Below are 19,695 nucleotides of genomic sequence, written 5' to 3' on the forward strand. Positions count from 1 at the left end.
GCTCAGCATAACACCCTCAAGGTCCATCCATGTTGCTACACATGGCCAGATTTCATTGTTTCTCATTGCCATGTAGTATTCCATGGTATAGATAAACCACATCTTCTTGATCCATTCGTCTGTTGATGGACACTTAGGCTCTTTCCATGTTTTAGCTATTGTTGAGAGTGCTGCTATGAACATTGGGGTACATGTGCTCCTATGCCCCAGCATTTCTGTATCCCTTGGGTAAATTCCTAGCAGTGCTATTGCTGGGTCATAAGGGGAGAGAGAGAGATTCTTAAGCAGGCTCCACACTCAGCACGGAACCTGACACAGAGCTCGATCCCGCAACTCTGGAATCATGACCTGAGCCGAATTCAAGAGTCAGGCGCTTAACTGACTGAGCCACCCAGGTGCACCTCCCCCTTCAATAATAGTTTAATTAAGATACAATTCATGTTTCATACAGTTCACCTATTTAAAGTATACAGTTCAATGGCTTTTTGTTTTTAAGTAAACTCCACCCCTAGCATGGAGCCCAATGCGGGGCTTGAACTCACGACCCTGAAATCAAGGCCTGAGCTGAGATCCAAAGTCAGATGTCTAATCGACTGAGCCACCCAGGCGCCCCTCAAGTTTTTATTCAGACTTCTACAACCATCATCACAGTCAATTTCAAAATCTTTCATCACTCCTCCAAAACCCCCATTCCATCGACTGATAGCCAGCTACTTTCTTTTCCCTGCCAGCCTCTCGCAACTGCTAATCTACTTCCTGTCTCTGTAGATCTCTGCAGATGTTTACCTGTTCTGGCTGTTTCCTGGAATCATTATGTGGTGCCTTTTGATATTAGACAAAGTTGCCTGCTTTTGGCTAATATAACCCAGGGCCCCATGCCTGGGCAGGTGGATGGGTCTGTGCAAGGCAGAAAAAGCCCCCCTTCTCCTCTGGGCTGGTGGAGGAAGTGCTGGGGGCATGAGCTCCTCACCTGCCTCAATCCTGGGGAGATGGACCTGTGGCTAGCTGGGCAGGGGCCTCCCTGGGAAAGGGGTGGTCCCTGGGCCCGAGCCCTGGACGGCCACTTAGACCAGAACCTCTTTTCCCACTCTGAGGCTTAGTTGTCTTAGAAGCAAAATGGGCACAGCAGTAGCAAACTTCTCACGTAACATAGCGTGGATTGTTGGCTGTCATGCTATCTACCATGAGAACGAGAAAGCTTCACCAGTGAAAACCAGGGCACACCATTGATCGTGAGCTGGATCTTAGTTTCAAAGGTGTTAACATGTGCCAAAAAAGTTTTTGGAATTAGTGCTCTTAATCTAACACACATTGGCCAGACCAGGGTTAGTTTGAAGGTCACACCCAAGAGGCCAACAGAGAAGTTACAATAAACCTTCATGGGTGGGTGACTCCCTGGTCGTGGCCTTAGCCTGGGTGGTGGTGGTGGAATAATATAATGATAGGAGCAGCTGCTGTGAGTTGAGGTTGTCCCCTGGACCAGGTGTCATTCAGGGTCCTCTCTGTAGACTTTCTCATTGAGTCCTCACAGTGACCCGAGGAGGTTGGTGCTGTCACTAGAATGTGACCTCGGTGAAGGAAGGGACGTTGTCTGGTGCCCTGGGGTGTCCCCAGTGTCTACAACAGGGCCTGGCCTGGGCCGAGGCCTCAGTAAACACTTACTGGGTGTATTATCGTAAATTTACAGATGAGGAAACTGAGACACCAAGCGTTAACCTCCCATTGTCTCTTGGCCCGGAAGTAGCAGAGCCAGAATTTCAACCCAAGCTCCAAAGCCTCTGCTTGCTGCTTCTGCGGTGAGGAGAGGGCTTTATTGACGCTCCCGGGCCGGCTCTGTGTCCCTTCTTCCCGTTCACCTGTGGATCCCATCACTCCCTGGAGCTGGGCCTGTCGATGGGGATCAGGGTGGAGAACGCAGAGTCCCAGCTCCCTGAAATGGGGCACTGGCCAAGCGTCCCGGGGCAGGGCAGAGCCGTAAGGAGGAGGGCGGTACAGCGCAGGCGGGGAACTCCATTTCCTGTTAGCAGTGTGGCCCGAGGCTGGCTGCCCCAACCTCGCCCTGCCTCAGGGTCCTCATTGGCAACATGTGGGTGTCCCAGTGCCGCTCAGCTCCTGGCTATCTCAGGCTTAGTTCCACTTGTCTGCGTGAAGCGCTCAGCCGGGGCCTGGCAGGCGGTGAGCATTTAATTTGTGGGAGGCGCTGCCCGCTGTGGCTGCTGCTCTCTCGACAGAACAGTGGGAGTAATGAGCCCTGTCCACCCCCCAGCCACTTCCGAGTGGATCCAGTTCTTTAAGGAAGCCGGCATTCCTCCCGGGCCTGCTGTCAATTACGCAGTGATGTTTGTGGATAACAGGTAAGGAGGGCCGAGGGGACAGGGGACGGAGCTGACCCTGGAGGGAGGCGGGGAGGGATGCGGGGAGCCAGGAGCTGGCTGGCCCTTCCTGGCACGCTGGTGGCCTCAGCACTCATCCCCCCCACCTCCCCCCCGCAGGATCCAGAAGAGCATGCTGCTGGACCTCAACAAGGAGATCATGAATGAGTTGGGTGTGACCGTGGTGGGCGACATCATCGCCATCCTCAAGCATGCCAAGGTGGTGCACCGCCAGGTGGGTGTCCTGCCCCGCCCCCGGATCCCTGGGTGTACAGCGCGGCGGCCTGAGTTCCAAGGCTGGCCACGCTGTTGTGTGGTGCCAGGCATGTCACCTAACCTCTCTGAGCCTTTCTTTCTCCATTTGTAACATTACAAAAAAAAAAAAAGCTTATTTTTGAGAAAGAAGAAAGAGTGCTCGTGCAGGAGGATGGGCCGTGAGAAAGGGGGCCAGAGGATCTGAAGCCGGCTCTGTGCTGACAGTGGAGAGCCCAGTGCGGGGCTCGAACTCATGAACTACGAGATCATGACCTGAGCCTACGTCGGATACCTAAGCGACTGAGCCACTCAGGCACCTCTCTCTCCATTTGTAGAATGCAGATAGGCAGGCCTGTCTTGCAAAGTGGTTGTATTAAGTTACATAAAACCCCGGTATGGTGTCAGCAGTAGGGCCTCGGTGAAGGCTCTCTGGTACCGTCACTAGTGCTCGTCTTCCTCGTGATCATCCTCATCATTAGCAGGCTTTTTGTCTGTCCCCAGGACAGGAGCACCCCACATAGGACCCAGTTGCTGACTTGGCCAACAACATGGCCGTTCCGTTCATGGCCCTTCCACTTACGGTGACCCTAGACTAGTGATCTTTACGTCCCTGAAAGATCTGAAACAGGCTTTTCACATACAACTGCTGCATAGGGTTAGCTGTGGCCACCTACCAGGTAGCGTATGTGGCACCTGGGAATGAAGGGCTTGTTGAGTTGTTGTTTTTCTTTTTTAATGTTCATTTTATTTTTGGAGATCAGGGGAGGAGCAGAGAGGGAGACACAATCCGAAGCAGGCTCCAGGCTCCGAGCTGTCAGCACAGAGCCCGATGTGAGGCTTGAACTCACAGACTGTGAGATCATGACCTGAACTGAAGTCAGACGCTTAGCCGACTGAGCCACCCAGGCACCCTGTGAGCTGGTTGAGTTTTGATAGCTGACATTGGCTGAGCGCTTACTGTAGCCTGCCAGGTGCTGTCTCCATCCTATATACATTTATAAGTTTTTTTTAATGTTTATTTTTGAGAGAGAGACACAGAGTGCAAGCAGGGGAGGGGCAGAGAGAGAGGAGACAGAATCTGAAGCAGGCTTCAGCCTCTCAGCTGTCCGCACAGAGCCCGATGTAGGGCTCGAACCCACGAACCGTGAGATCATGACCTGAGCCGAAGTCGGACGCTTAACTGACTGAGCCGCCCAGGCGCCCCATCCTTCATACATTTTAACTCATCTAGTGCTCACTGCACTTGACTGAGAAGGAAGCTCGCTCCAGAGCGGTGCCCTCAGTCCCTCCACTTTACCAAATGGTAGCTGCTTTCCCCACCCAGGGCCAGGCCTTCACCTGTCCATCATCCAGCTGGGCCCCTGCAGAGAGGGCTTCCTCAAGTCAGGGACATTACCTGAGTTGTCACAGAGAAGGTCACTGAACAACGCTTTTTTTTTCCTTGAAACTTTTTTTTTTTTTAATGTTTTATTTATTTCTGAGAGAGGAAGACAGCACAAGCAGGGGAGGGTCAGAGAGAGAGGGAGACACAGAATCCGAAACAGGCTTCAGGCTCTGAGCTGTCAGCACAGAGCCGGACACGGGGCTTGAACCCACGAACCGTGAGATCATGACCTGAGCCGAAGTCAGAGGCTCAACCGACTGAGCCACCCAGGTACCCCTCCTTGAAACTTTTAAATTTGGGAACGATTTTAGATTTACAGAAAAGTTCCAACAGCAGTACAGAAAGCTTCTGTAGCCATTTGTAGCCATGGTACGTTTGTCAAAATTAAGAAATTAGTATGAGGACACTCCTATCAACTAAAACACAGACTATCTGGATCTTATCAGTTCTCCTATTAAAGTCCTTTCTCTGTTTCGTGATAACACGTTGCACTTATATATGTCTTTTTCTGTCTCCTAAGTCCCTGTTGATTTGTACCACTTTCATAGTATTCCCAGATGATGTTCGATGACCTTGACAGTTGTGAGGAGTACGGGTCAGGTGTTCTGTTGAACGTCTCTCCGTTTGAGTTTGTTTGTCTGATGCTTTCTCATGATCAGGAGTGAAATGTTTTGCACTCTCTTCTGTAGCGGCCCAGGCTCTGAGCCCCTGTGTTGCTCAGATTTCTGGGTCCTCTGTTTTCTTACCTCATGCCCTTGTCTGCTTGGTAACCCAGATACCTATTTTTTTTTTAATGTTCATCTTTTTTTGAGAGAGAGACAGAGACAGAAGACAGAATGTGGGTGGGGGAGGAGCAGAGAGAGGGGGAGACAGAATCGGAAGTAGGCTCCAGGCTCCGAGCTGTCAGCATAGAGCCCAACGCAGGGCTTGAACCCACGAACTGTGAGATCATGACCTGAGCTGAAGTCAGATGCTTAACCGACCGAGCCACCCAGGTGTCCCATTGTTTTATTTACTTACATTTTTATAGGACATGTGCAAAGCTGCCACCGAGTCCGTGCCCTGCAGCCCCAGCCCCCTCCCAGGCGAGATCCGCCGAGGCACCTCTAGCGGTGAGTCCCACCTACCCATGGTTCCTTTCCCTCAGTCACACGCTTCAGCTATAAAGGGGATGCAGCAGGAACCTGCAGGGGTGAAGCAGAGCCGTCTGACGTTGTCCTAGGAGACTAAGGGCCTGGGCAGTGAGCGGCCCTACGTCCAGCCGATTTTCATCGGTGGTCGTTCTGCTCCATAAGGTCACTGCGAACCCTGAATTAGCGACTGGGGAGTCCCTGCTCCTAGAGGAGATACAAAAGTGAGGTTCCTGGAAGCCGTTAGTCACAACGTTTTTGTCAACTGATTGATAAAAGACCTTATTTTCTGTTCAATTTTTTTTTTAATGTTTTATTTATTTCTGTGAGAGAGAGAGATAGAGAGAGACAGCGTGAACAGGGGAGGGTCAGAGAGAGAGGGAGACACAATTCGAAATAGGCTCCAGGCTCTGAGCTGGCTGTCAGCACAGAGCCTGATGCGGGGCTCGAACCCATGAACTGTGAGGTCATGACCTGAGCCGAAGTCGGCCGCTTAACGGATTGAGCCACCCAGGCGCCCCTGTGTATTTCTGTTTAAAGACCTTTTATTTGTTATACGTTGTTGATATGTTACCGTCAAGCTCACAGCCGACAGCACTGTGACTCTTGCCTGGACGAAGCTAATCTAACAACTGTATTTTCTCTGTAAGGCGCATCGCCTGGGAATACAAGAAAGCACTTTGTCACCGCGCTTGGGGGCCATTTTAAACAGCAAAATCACTATCCAAAAGCACAAAGGTGTCAAAAAGGGACACGAAATAGACCGCGAGAAGGTTACTTGTTTACTGTGGGTGCTGGAGGCAGAGAGTCCCCTTGTTTGACTTCCGTTGGAGTGCGTGTGGGGGTGACTCGAGGGTCTCCCTGTTCAGCGCGTGGCTGTGAATGGCCGCAAAGGCACCACGAGTACTAGTCTGGGGGTTACAGATAAGTTATCGCGAATAGGCGGATTTGCAAATAGGGAATCCATGAATGCTGAGCATGGTATTTATACGTTTGTTTTTCTAGCAGTAGAATATTTTTAAAGAAAAATAAACATTAGAAATTTAAAATGCAAACTAGCTCACCAAGCCCAAAATTGGTTTAAAACACAAACTTTTATTTCTCATGATTTTATGACATGGCCGGTCCCTTCTGCTCCGGGTCAGCTCAGTTTATCTCAGAGGTCACCTGGCAGTTTGGCCGAGGCTAGGTGATCTAGGATGGCCTCACTCACATGTCTGTGGTTGGCTTGATGTCATCTGGGCCAACAAAGGTGACTTGGCCACATGTCTCTCATTTTACAGCAGGCTAGCCCGGGCTTGTCCCCGCAGTGCTGATTGCAGGGCTCCCCAGCATACCATAAGGGGCCTGACCCCAGCTCGCAGGGCGTCTCTTAAGCTTCTGCCTGTATGACACTTGCTCTTGTCCCATTGGCCAAAGCCAGTCACGTGGCCTAGCACAGAAGCAGCGTGGTCAGTGCCTACCCAAAGGCATGGACGGAGGGAGGTTGAGAAAATTGGTGTTCTTTTCTGCAAGGGTCTTCCTCGACTTACACACAGGAAAGGGTTCCTGCCATAGAGGTACAGCCGCATCACTTTCCACAAGTGCAACCATCCTGTAGTCAGCGGCATCCAAATCCAGGGACCAAAACATGACCAGCATCCTGCCCCCTCTCCAGGGTACCCCTGACCCCGATTTCTTTTCTTTTCTTTTTTTTCTTAAATTTTTTTGTTTATTTATTTTTTTTAGAGAGAGAGAGAGAAAGACAGAGCATGAGCACGGGAAGGGCAGAGAGAGAGAGGGAAACACAGAATCCAAAGCAGGCTCCAGGCCCTGAGCTGTCAGCACAGAGCCTGACACGGGGCTTGAACTCACAAATCTTGAGATCATGACCTGAGCTGAAGTTGGATGCCCAACCAACTGAGCCACCCAGGCGCCCCTCTTTTTTTTTTTTTTTTAAGTTATTTGTTTTGAGAGAGACAGAGACAGTGTGAGTAGGGGAGGGGCAGAGAGAGAGGAAGAGAGAGAGTCCCAAGCAGGCTTTGCACTGCCAGCACAGAGCCTGACACGGGGTCCGAACCCATAGAACTGTGAGGTCATGACCTGAGCCAAAACCAAGAGCCAGATACTTAACTCACTGAACCAGGTGACCCTTATTACTCTGCTGTCTAACAGCATTGATGATCTACTTTTGTTAGTCTTTTTGCTAGTCTTTCAAGTGTGCATAAATGAAATCAGAGAGTATGTTATTTTTATACCCTTTTGAAGGTTTTAGTGTAAAACAGATTAAAAAAATTAAAATTTTGGGTTCCTGGGTGGCTCAGTCGGTTGCATCCGTCTTTGGCTCAGGTCATGATCTCATGTTCGAGTTCAAGCCCCACGTCGGGTTCTGTGCTGACAGCTCAGAGCCTGGAGCCTGCTTTGGATTCTGTGTCTGCCTCTCTCTGCTGCTCTCCTGCTCATGCTGTCTCTCTCTGTCTAAAATAAACATTAAAAAAGTTAATAAAATAAAAAATTAAAACTAACAAAAATACTCACGGAGAAAATAGGCAATTAGGAACAGAGGAAACAGGCAAAGAAGGAGAGGGGTGGGGAAGAATGTTCCAGAACAGCATTCCTGGTACACTCACTTCTATACACTTTATAGTATGTGTCTTTGAGTCTGCGTGTTTGTATCTGTGTGTTTCTGACATCTGACTATGGTTCAAATTCATTAGGGCAAAGATAGAGTTGTTTTTCTTCTACCCAAATGGTACTTTCCTGTCATGATGAAACATCATATGCCTTATTCCTTTTAAGGAAAGCATCTCCCTCTGAGTTATTGCCAGAGGCGGGGCCTCTCAACTGCTTACCTTTCTTTTTTTTTTTTTTTAAATGTTTTATTTCTAGGAGAGAGAGAGAGAGACAGCGTGAGCAGGGGAGGGTCAGAGAGAGAGGGAGTCACAGACTGAAACAGGCTCCAGGCTCTGAGCTGGCAGTTAGCACAGAGCCTGACGCGGGGCTCGAACCCACGAACCGCGAGATCATGACCTAAGCGAAAGTCGGACGCTTAACCGACTAAGCCACCCAGGCGCCCCTCAACTGCTTACCTTTCATAGAACATTCTGGTTATCCCAGGGCAGAGTCTGTGCAGTCAGGTGCGGTTTACAGCTGGTCAGAAAGCCACCCTGACCCGGCTTCAGAGCTGCCTGAAGAAATGTCTTGGGGAAATTGTGGAGGGGTGTATACCGGTCGTTACCAGGGGAGTGAGCAGGGCTGAAAACTGACCATTTCTTTCCGGTGGGGGACAGGGAGGAGGCCTGATTGGGAAGGGCCAAGCCCCAGACTTCAGGGTGACAGCAAGGCTCCAGTTCTTGACCGGGGTGGTGGGTATGTGGGAGTTCACTTTTTGCAAAACGGTGTCTGTGGGTTTGGTGTATTTTCCCGTACGCCATGGTTAAAATTTAAAAAACCAACAATTGTGATAGCGTATTGAGGACCATCGTGGGGACTTGAGCAGGTTTTGAGAGAGAGCACGTAGCAGAAAAAGACGACCTTTGGGGGGCAGGTAAGGTAGAATGCCAAAGTCTGAAAGCCCTTGGTGGTGGGGCTGGGGATCACTGGGACTGTGGCTTAGGCAGGGGCAGCAGGGAGACCCCCTACCCCCCTGCGGGGCCTCCCCAAGAGCTTTTGAAACCTGTGCCCTAAAACCAGCTGTACCGAAGACAAGACTTGTGTCCTTCCCATGCTGGGGTTGACCCTCTAGCACATGCTGTAGCTCCCACCTTGCCCGCTCTACACAAGACGGGCTGCCAGAGCCTGCCCTCACCCCCATCCTCCATCCCCAGAGGGAGGTTACCGCCGGCCCCCCCCCCCCCCCCCCCCCCCCCCCCCCCCCCCAGCCCTCCTGGAGCCGGACCCACCACGGCTCAGGGGTCTTGCCGAGTGACCCCCTCCAGGAGTCCCCATTTCCTCGTCTGTAAAATTGGTTTGCAGTGGATCTGTGTGGTAGGGACGTTGGGATTTTCAGTGCTAGTGTCCGTCTTTTCCAGTAGATGTTCAGGGAAGACCCGTGAAGCGCCAGAAGCTGTTACAGGCACCGGGGGCACAGAAAGACCCGGGCCTTGCCTTCTCATGGGGTTGCGTGCTCGTGGGAGAGGCCACAGCCAACATATACGTGTTACTGCTCATTGATGTTGAGCAGCAATGAGGGCTATGAAGGAGAGGCCTAGTGTAGGGTCAGGGGGTAGTGGTTGGTGGAGAGGTCCAGGAAGCTCTTTCTAAGGAGGTGCTACCTGAGAGGAGACCTGAGTGAAGAGCCGAAGCAGGCCCGTTGGTACTCCGGGAACTGCGTGCCAGGCCGAGGGAACAGCATGTGCTGTGAGGAGGGGCACACTTCTGGGGGAGGAAGATCCCCAGACCAGCTGGGCTGAAGTGGAGCCGGGAGAGGAGCTCAGAGCAGGGCTGGGTAACTGTTGGGTGAAGAGTGACAGGAACCCGTCTGGTCTAGGCCCTCAGGAAGGACCCCGAGGAGGTGGCGAAGAGCGGGCTGGCTCCTGTTTACACTGCCCGCGCCCAAGCATCCCCATCACGGCAGTGCAGCTACAGGGGAGCCCCGGGTACCCCTTCCCCATGCAGTCCCAAGGCTTGCCTTCTGTGTCCTGGCCTCTGTCCCAGGCACGACGGGACTCTCCCTTCTCCTCCCTGCAGCTGCCTCTCGAATGATCGCCAACAGCCTGAACCGCGACTCCCCACCCGGCACTCCCCCGAGGCGGCCGGACACCAGCGCCTCCAAGATCTCGGTCACCGTGTCCAACAAGATGGCAGCAAAGAGCGCCAAGGCAGCCGGTGAGGGGCTAGGGCAGACGGTGGGAGGAGCTGGGCGTGAGCGTGGGTTGGCAGATGGTACTTGGGGATCACGTTCCAAACGTCACAGGGTGCTTTGAAGGCTCAGGGTGTCCAAAGCGTTCAGGTGTGGTCAAGCCCAGCACCTCGCTGGGCCTTGCTGTGGAAGGGGGACAGTGGGAAGCACTGGACACGGTGTACTTAACAGCACAGGGGCACTGTGCTTCTCAGCGGTCTGTTTGGTCGTTTTAAATTTTTTATTTTATTTCGTTACAGAAAGAATGGCTATTACCCTCTTTAAAAAAAAAAAAACGCTTATTTATTTATTTTGAGAGAGAGAACAAGTGGGGAAGGGACAGAAAGAGAGGAAGAGAGAATCCCAGGCAAGCTCTGTGTTCTCAGCACGGAGCCCGACGCGGGCTCAGTCTCACAAATTGTGAGAGCCTGACCTGAGCTGAAACCGAGTCGGACGCTTAACCCACTGAGCCACCCAGGCGCCCCCGACGTCACCCTCTTAACGAAGTCTTAAGAGTACTGTACAGCGCTGTGGACTATAGGTAGCTCAGTGTTGTTGTTATGTTTTTTTGTTTTTGTAAGTATATTCTTTTTATGAAATAATTTATTTATTATTTTAATTTACATCCAAGTTAGTAAGCACATAGTGCCACAATGATTTCCTTAATGCCCTTCACCCATTTAGCCCATCCCCCCTCCCACAACCCCTATAGCAGCCTTCTGTTTGTTCTCTATATTTAAATCTCTTATGTTTCGTCCCCCTCCCTGTTTTTATATTATTTTTGCTTCCCTTCCCTTATGTTCATCTGTTTTGTATCTTAAAGTCATCATATAAGTGAAGTCACATGTTATTTGTCTTTCTCTGATTAATTTCGCTTAGCATAATACTCTCTAGTTCCATCCACATAGTTGCAAATGGCAAGATTTCATTGTTTTTGATGGCCGGTAATACTCCACTGTATATATACACCACGTCTTCTTGATCCATTCATCCGTCGATGGCCATTTGGGCTCTTTCCATACTTTAGCTATTGCCGATAGCACTGCTGTAAACGTTGGGGTGTGTGTGCCCCTTTGAAACAGCACACCTGTATCCCCTAGATAGATAGATAGTAGTGCAGTTGCTGGGTCACAGGGGAGTTCTCTTTTTACTNAGAGAAGTGTCTATTCATGTCTTCTACCCATTTCTTCACTGGATTATTTGTTTTTTGGGTGTGGAGTTTGGTGAGTTCCTTATAGATTTTGGATACTAGCCCTTTATCTGATATGTCATTTGTAACTATCTTTTCCCATTCCATTGGTTGCCTTTTAGTTTTTTTTTTTATTTATGTTTTATTTATTTCTAGGAGAGAGAGAGACAGCGTGAGCAGGGAAGGGTCAGAGAGAGAGGGAGTCACAGACTGAAAGAGGCTCCAGGCTCTGAGCTGGCAGTCAGCACAGAGCCCGACGCGGGGCTCGAACCCACGAACCGCGAGATCATGACCTAAACGAAAGTCGGACGCTCAACTGACTAAGCCACCTAGGCGCCCCTGGGCTCGGTCTTTTTTAACAGATGTTCACCGAGGCCCGCACTGGTGCCTGGCCCTGTGCTTGATGCAGGGGTCAGAGGTCAGGAAGCTACCATTTCCTCTCAGCAGCCAGAAGGATCCTTTCAAGCTTTCAACCTGACCCTTTCACACTCAGCTAGAACTTTCCAGGGCTTCCCATGGTCCCAGTAATAAAGTCATCTTCCCACGTGGCCTCACAGGCCCTGCGTAATGTGAATCCCCGTCTCTCCCCCTGGTGCCCTTCCTCGGTCCCTGCCAGGCTTCTTCCTGTCGTGCTGTCCCTGCCCCTGTGCTCCCTTCTGCCAGCACACTCTTGCTTCGCAGACCTTTATGCTGGGCCTCTGCTCCTCTTCCAGGCCTCAGCTTGAAGTCTGGGAATGGGACCCTGGCCTTCAGGCTTGCAAGCCCTCCTTCCATCTGCCCCACTGTCCTGCCTTTGTTGGACCCACCTCCACAGCAAAGATCTTGGCACAAGTGGAAACTGAGGCCCAGGGAAGGGGCTTTGTTATTCTGATGCCCAGCCCCTTCGCGCCCTGTCCATCTCCATTGCACGTGTTCCCGTTTGGCCACGTGTGTTTAGGAGTGTTTCATCTCCTTCTCTGGCTTTTTTACTTTTTACTTTTTGAGGAGGGAGGGGCAGAGGTTCCCAAGTAGGCTCCGTGCTGATAGCCCAGAGCCTGACGCGGGGCTCGAACTCACGATCCATGAGATCATGACCTGAGCCGAAGTCAAATGCTTAACCAACTGAGTCACCCAGGCGCCCTTCTGGCCTTTTTGATTTGTGTGTCATGAGTAAGAAAGTTGAAATTAATTTCCGAAGTATTGAAAAAGCGGTGAGCCTGGGAGTGACTCGCAAGTGTGTTGAGGGGATTTTGTTTCTCTAACTGAGGTATAATTTACTTAGGCCCGATACACAGATTGCAAGTATATGGCTTGGTTCGTTTTTAAAAAACGATTACACCCATGAAACCGTTACTTAGCTGGAGCTCTCAAACTTTTCCAGCACCCAGAGTTTCCCCTTCTGAGGGGATTCTGGCTGGGCTGGGAGGTCCGCCTGCTCGGGGCAGGGACGGAGGCCGAGAGCCTGGGAGGCCCACCACAGCGTGGGGATTCTGAGCGCCGTCGGCAGCCCTCTTGTGCCCAGGCCTCGGAAGTTCTTGGTGGCTCAGAGTCAGTGGTGATGGGGTGATTGGGAAGAGGGGATCGCGGTCGTTTGAACATACAGAGATAAAGGGCACATTTGTGCCCTTTGCCAGGTGTCTGGCCCCCACCCCAGGAGAACGTTCCATCCCAGCGATGCTCACTACCCCCTCCTCCCCAGCAGCCCTGGCCCGCCGTGAGGAGCAGAGCCTGGCAGTTCCCACCAAGCGGCGCCGGGTCACGGCCGAGATGGAGGGGAAATACATCATCAACATGCCCAAAGGCACCACCCCCCGGACCCGTAAGATCCTGGAGCAGCAGCAGGCAGCGAAAGGTACTGGGCTGGCCGGGGCACACGCTTTGCTGTGGAGCCTGCCTCTTCCTTTCGCTGCTTTGTGCGGGGTTTGCCATGCCCTATAGGCATCGGCCAAGAAGCGGGCTCTAATGAGATCCAGTGGACCGAGGGGACGGCGAGGGTGGCCATAGAGGAGGAGGGCACGGCACCACCTCCGCCCCCGCCTCCTGCAGTTAGTGTAGCAGGCGGCCTGGCCCCTCTTCCCCAAGGGGCAGGGGCTTGGACTCCGTGATGACCTGCCTGTAAAGTGGTGGCTGTGTCTGGCTGAGGGCAGGTGCCCAGAATGGTGGGAACCGTCATTATGAGCCAGAGGAGTCTGGTTGAAGTTCAGCCTGTAGCTGGGGTTTGCATCTGGTAGCGCGGAGATGGTCTTCCTCACAGTGTTCCTTTTAGACTGTTGCGTACATTCCTGTGGGGAAAACGTCCATATGGTGCAGAAGAGTATACAGTATCAACTCCTTCTTTCCCTCCCTCTTGTGTCATTAACCTTTCCAGACTGTAACCTGTGGACTTGGGTGCGTGTGTTTGTGTGTAAGCACAGAGAGGTGTTTCTTTCTTTTTCAACACAAATAGCATCACCCTGTAGTTACTGTTCTAGAACTTTTTTATTGAGATCTTTTCACATGAATACATGTGGATCTGCTTCATCCTTTTTTAGAAATGTTAATGTTAATTTATTTTTGAGAGGGAGGGAGAGTGTGCAAGTGAAGAAGGGGGCAGAGAAAGAGGGAGATCCAGAATCCGAAGCAGGCTCCGGGCTCTGAGCTGTCAGCACAGAGCCCAACGTGGGGCTCGAACTCAGGGACCTTGAGATCATGACCTGAGCTGAAGTCAGACGCTTAACTGAGCCACCCAGGTGCCCCTCTGCTGCGTTCTTTTTAACAGTCATTTAAATTGAATGTTTCCATCGTATTTATATTTATATATCATGATTTAGTAAACATTCTCCCATTGATGGTCACTGAGGTTGTTATTTCAGGAGAGGGCTTATCCCCGGTCAGCGGACTCTTAGAGGCCCATGACCCAGAACAGTGAAGGGAACAAGTAGGGATTCAGAACTCTTCCCGCACACGCACTTCACAAAACTGTGCAAAGTTTCCAGGAGCCCAACGGTCAATTTTAGTGGATCTTTCCCACGTTTGGCACTAGCCACAACCGTGTGGCTCAGGTCCGTGCCAGCTGGTACGCAGACACGGAGCCTGTGCCTGTCTGGACTGGGGCGGCCTGGGCCTGGGCCAGCCCCGTCTCCCCTCCCTCGTCTGCACGATGCACGAGGCTCGGCCGGCCCGGGCTCCACGCGTGCGTCAGCTGCTGCAGGCTGAGGGCTCACTTCCCTCCAGGTCTCCACAGGACGTCCGTGTTTGACCGCCTCGGCGCTGAGACCAAGGCAGACACAACGACAGGGAATAAAGTGAGTTGGAAACTGGGAAGCCACTTGGGGTTCTCTGATTCTTATTTTCCTGCGGGCATTGATCCCACATCCTACCCCTTGTACTCCCTGGGCCGCCTCCCCTGCCTTAACGGTCTCTGCTCCATTCTGTGCACCTCGACAACTGTCCTGATTTCCTGCCCCTGGGGGTCTGGCCAGCTTCTGGATGCTGCCCACTGCCATGTCCCAGACTGGCCCAGCATCTTCCTCCAGAGTGACTCCCTCCCAGGCCCTGTCTCAGGGACGCCCCAGCGCCCCCATTCCGGGCGGGCTCTAGTGATGGCTCCGTCTGTCTTCCCTTCTCTGCGACCTCCCCTGCCCGGATAGGGCAGTGGCCTCCTAACTGGTCTGCAGCTCCAGCAACCCCCCTTCTGCCCCTCCCCCCATAGCAGCAGTGAGTGCCACCCCCCACCAGATGCTTTTCACTGTGGGCGGGACAAACACCACCCTCCTTGCCTTGGCCTGCAGTCCCGCGAGCCCCAGGGACGGTGCGTGCTAGGAGCACACGGCCTGAGCCCTGCCCGGCGTGACCCGAGCTCTGCTGCCACCTAAGCTCCTGCTACCTCGGTTTTCTTACCTCTATAGTACGCACCTCACCGGGTGGCTGCGAGGATTAAGTGAGGTACACCTGCACGGGGCTGGGGGTGTCTGGCGCGTGGCAGGCACCCTTTAAGTGTCACCTTCGATGAGCTGTGCCAGAGCTCCCCAGCTGCGTTCCCTGCCCCTCCAGCCCTCCCTCACCAGGGCTGCCCAACCTCCTTACTTCCTAGAGTCTTACCACAAGCCGGATAATAACATTCAGCGTCGTGTGGCTTGAAGATGGAGCCGCGTAAAGAGCTCGGCACAGAGCAAGTGCTCCATCAGTATGATGCTTATTCCTGCCTTGGGGACTTAGCCCTCGCTCTTTTCTCTGCTGAGTCAACCCTGAGGGCCTGGCTTAGACATCATACCTCGGAGAAGTGTCCCTGAACCGCAAGAAGTGTCCCCGTCTCTGCCCTCCTGTGCTCCCGTGTCTTCCAGAGAACACACCACTGTCGTAATCAGGGAGTTGTTTGTGTCCTTTCTGATGCCAGGTCTGTCTTTCCCATTGGACTGTGAGCCCCCTGAGGGCAGGGCCAAGGCTGTGCTTGGTCACCGCTGTGTCCCCAGTGCCCCCCAGCGTGGAGCCAGGGACAGTCGGGACTCAGGAAATGTCTGTGGAGTGAATGGCCACATTTCCCTCCTCTCACGGTCCCTGCGGACCTCTGCCAGTGGCCGTCTCTCTGTGTGGCGCACACCCTCCCCGCCCCACTTCTTTATTAGACCCACCTGCCATTCCCTTCAGATCTCATCTCCGAGGTCTCTTGTCCAGGGAGCCTCTCCTGAAGGTCAGGAGTCTCCTTGGGGCCCTGCCAGGTCCGCGAGCATCCAATCATGGCTCTCAGCACCGCGTAGGGTGTCACCATGTCCCCGATGGGTGTTTCTCCCAGTGAGGCCAGGCGCAGATGGGGCAGCTCTCTGAGCATGCGCGTCCAGTGACTACCTGGCTCACCTGTCCCGTCTCTGACCCCTGCAGCCCACAGGAGTCTTCAGCCGCCTGGGGGCCACCCCAGAGATGGACGAGGATCTGGCTTGGGACAGCGACAATGACAGCAGCAGCTCTGTCCTACAGTATGCTGGGGTCTTGAAGAAGCTGGGCCGGAGCCCAGCCAAGCCCAGTCCCCAGCCAGCACTGACTGTCAAAGCTAAGGCCACAAGCTCGGCTGCAACGGCTGCCACCCCGACAGTGCGGCGCCCGGCCCTTTCCTCACGCCCTGCGCTCGAGAGGAAGCCAGAGTCCCTGTGCAAAGGCGGCATCATCCAGAGACTGGGCAAAGCTGCCCTTGTGCCGGAGGCCCAGGACAGCCGGGTCACGAGCACCAAGAGTAAGTCCTTGGCCGAGGTCAAGGTCACCATTAAGAGGACTCTGGTGGGGCCCCGGGGGAGCAGCTCCAGTGAGGGCCTGAGTGCCCGGATGGACCATGCGGGCACAGTGAGCGTGTTCAAAAGACTGGGCCGCAGGACCTTCTAGCCTCCGGGCGGGGCGCAGGCCCCTGTCCAGGCTCCTGGGCCCAGCAGAGGCTCCAGCCAGGGCGCGCCCAGCCCTCTGCCGGCTTCTGGATGACACTGCTGGGCTCCCTCAGGCACTGGAGCCGGCCCGAGCTTTCTGGGGACTCACCCCGGTTTTTTGAGTCCGAGATGGTCGTCGTGGCCTGGCCTTGTCGCTCTGGTCTTTCCATTCTTTCACGTCCTCTGTCCTCTCCTCTCTGTGGCCTTGGCAGGGCCCACATCTCTACCTCTCCCAGAGCCAAGTGCCCTTTTCCCTCCACACCCCCCCCTTCCCCCCATCTCTCAGCAGCATCTGCTGCCTCAGCCCCCCGACTTGCCAGCCTTCTGGTCCCCCAGAGTGGGCGTCACCCAGAAGGGCTCCCTTTTCCCCACACCTTCCCGCCTTCCCCTCGCCCCTCTGCCCCATCCCCCTGCTACTTTAACTTCTCGGTCTCTCCCTGTCTTCACGCTGTTCATTTCTCTTCTGTTTTCTGTCCCTGTGGCAAGGCCCGACGGTGCGCTGCGTCCTGCCTGGCCCTCCTGCGCCTCCGGCCTCCCAGCGGCCCCGTCGGCGGTGGCGTCGAGCCTGTAGAGACTGTTAGCTGCCCTGGCTCCCAGCCCCTGGGCTGCAGCGGGGCGCCTCTGTTTTCCAGCCCTGGGCGTCTTTTTCTCTGAAAGCCCGTAGCGGGTGGCGGGCAAGGGTCACCGAGAAGGGAGGCCAGTGCCGAGAGAGAAGAAAACAGCTGTTTTAATATATTTTTGTGGCTTTCAAACTGTTTCCCTCCCCTCCTTCAGGGTGAGTCACAGGGTGGTTTTCCACACAAAGCACAGTGTGGGTGGGGGTGCCAGCCAGGGGTTGGGCTCTGTCTCTGAAGGTCAAGGCTCCATGCGGGCCACATCTATGCTACAGGCCCCCAGTCGAAAAGAGTAATGGTCACTGTCCCCGTTTCAGTTGGACTTCCTCTCCCCCTCAGCCCACTGAGGTGGTCCTGCCTGTGTCCCCCCTAATGTATTTCATCTGTGTCTGTCACTCTGCCTGGTGGCAGCTTTCCAGGCTGCAGGCTCTCTCGCGAGGCACCGGGCTCCTGCCGATCTGACCACACGCCTGTTCACTGCTGCACAGCCCCTGCCCTGTGCCAGGCCCGTTTGAGGAGCTAGGGATCCAGCGCAGGCAAGGCAGGCAAGCCCCTCAGCCAGGGAGATGGCGGCAGAGTGATCGTGCTGTCGGAAGAATGGGAGGGAGGAGCTGAGGCGACAGGGGCCTCTTCAGAAGTTGGGGGTAAGAAGGCCTTTTAAGAGGAGGTGAGGGAAGGGCTGAGCCAAGAAGACCAGAAGGTGGGCGGGGACCCAATGACCATGATTCACGGTGAGGAACTGCACGTCTTCCCTAAGCCCTGAGAAGTTTGGGACAGTGAAGCTGGCAAGCGATGGTGTGCGTTGCCTTTTGTGAAGATGGCGTGGGCCCCCGTGAGGAGGCAGCCATGCAGGAGCCGGGGCAGGAAAGGAAGGGGTGTGGGGGGAGGCGTGGAGAGGAGGGGGGAGTGGGCTTCGGTGGGGCAGCGCGGCACGGGTGGACGGGAAGCTGGGGCACGGCGGGCAGGGGTCACCTAGGCGCCAGAGCATCTAGCCAGAGGTGCTGTTTGTGGAAACCAGGAGGCTGGGGACGGAGGGCGCTTGGCCGCTGGGCCTTTGGGGGGCCACCCGGGCCGGAGGTCCGCAGCTTCGCGGAGCACTCAAAAGACACTGTGTTCCAAACCAAGGGCCTGGCGACACCAGCCTGAAGGGAGCGTAGAGGCAGGAGAGGGTCCAGATGGGAATGGGAGACCAGGACTGACAGGGTTGGCAGGGAGTGGTCTGGGGGTCAGGAGGGTGAGTTAGACCTCACCCTTTTTCTTCTTTTAATTGTGGTAAAATAAACGTAAACTTGGCCATCTGACCCGTCTTCAAGTGAGCGTCCTGTCCAGTGGCATTAGGTACATTCACACTGTCCTATAACCATCGCCACCATCGTCCCCACATCTGTCATCTTCCTGAGCTGATTGTCTGTTCGTAGTGTTTCAGTTGTGTCGTGTCGGGGGGCTGCTGTGTGTTGGGCAGAGTGCCAAGCACGGGGCTAGGTGTGAAGGGCGGGGCTTCGGCGTGAAGGACAGCGGTAGGGAGGGCCGAGGCTGGACCGTGTTGGGGGGACTGCGTGAGGTCAGACCTCGGAAGGACAGCAGCCGTTGGCAGTGGTGGTTCCGGTGGCACCACGGGGAGGGGCTCATGCCACGGGGAGCAGCTCATCCCTGCTGCTCTTCCACTCTTGGGGCTTCCCCCCGCAGTCATTTCCTCTGGTTCCACCTCATGGAGAATTCTAGCAACTGCCAGGGTTCAGAGGAAAAGTTCCGGTTGCTGTTTAAGAGCACTGGGTAATTTCCTGGTGCACAGTGATGTAAGAAACACGCATCGCTCGCTTACCCACGAAAGGCTCACCTGCGCGAGGGTGGCCGCGTCACCGTGGCTCTTCATGGAGGCGCAGAGGGGAGGACGCTGCCCCACGTCTCACCCAGCTGGCGAGTGGCAGGTCAGGGAGCCCAGCAGGAGTCTCGGCCCTTACACCATACCTTGTACTGTCTGATTGCGGGTTTGAAATGAGGACCTTTTGGAAGGAGGGGGGGCCTGGGATAGTGGTTTTGGATTTTCTAGAGTTATTCACGTGTACGTGTTCCCTCCACCCCATCATCTTGTTGTGGGGAGCGTTTGCAGCTTTGGGTGCTTGGCCCTTGAGCGTCCTGCCCCCTCCCGCTGCCGTGTGCTGGGGGTGGGGGCAGACCAGACGCCTCCTGTGCCTCCCAGCTGCTCTGAAGCTACGGCGTCCCCGCCATATGATTTGGTGCTTCCCCCAAACCAGCCCCAACACCTGTGACCCACAGCAGGGTGTCATTTTCCCTCTGGTTCTGTCAAGTGCTTTTGAGTAGAATGCGTTCATTCACGTGGGTCAAGATACAAAAGATTGTACGGGGAGAAGTTTTCTTCCTGCGTCTCCTTCTCAGAGGCCACCAGGATCTCCTGTATCTTGAATCCTTCCAGGGCTATGTTTATGTGTGTGTGCTTTGCACGTGCACACGCACACTCCTACATGCATACAGGCAGAGGAACATATATGTATACGTATGCAGGCACAGGCACATATTTATGGCCTAATTTACTTCACCGGCC

At 54.1% G+C, this 19,695-nt stretch overlaps 1 protein-coding gene across 7 annotated transcripts in view; it reads left to right on the forward strand.

Annotated features, from left to right (window-relative positions):
• CUNH19orf47 (chromosome unknown C19orf47 homolog) overlaps window positions 1–17,995 on the forward strand; it is a 24,463-nt gene extending 6,468 nt beyond the window's left edge. For 3 of the 7 annotated variants that reach the window (XM_039251022.1, XM_039251017.1, XM_039250980.1), the window contains 7 exons: window positions 2,267–2,354; window positions 2,493–2,607; window positions 5,042–5,123; window positions 9,810–9,947; window positions 12,828–12,980; window positions 14,342–14,412; window positions 15,986–17,093. In XM_039251022.1, the coding sequence (XP_039106953.1) occupies window positions 2,267–2,354; window positions 2,493–2,607; window positions 5,042–5,123; window positions 9,810–9,947; window positions 12,828–12,980; window positions 14,342–14,412; window positions 15,986–16,480 (1,142 nt within the window). In that variant the 3' untranslated portion in view covers window positions 16,481–17,093. Of the gene's footprint in view, window positions 1–1,687; window positions 1,797–2,266; window positions 2,355–2,492; window positions 2,608–5,041; window positions 5,124–9,809; window positions 9,948–12,827; window positions 12,981–14,341; window positions 14,413–15,985 lie in introns of all 7 variants that reach the window. The other 4 variants (XM_039250998.1, XM_039251009.1, XM_039251030.1 and 1 more) reach the window with 4 other exon arrangements.
• The last annotated feature ends 1,700 nt before the right edge of the window (window positions 17,996–19,695 follow it).

This window comes from Hyaena hyaena, unplaced genomic scaffold (genome assembly GCF_003009895.1).
Source record: "Hyaena hyaena isolate Hyena2069 unplaced genomic scaffold, ASM300989v1 scaffold_9, whole genome shotgun sequence".
NCBI classification, from domain to species: Eukaryota; Metazoa; Chordata; class Mammalia; order Carnivora; family Hyaenidae; genus Hyaena; species Hyaena hyaena.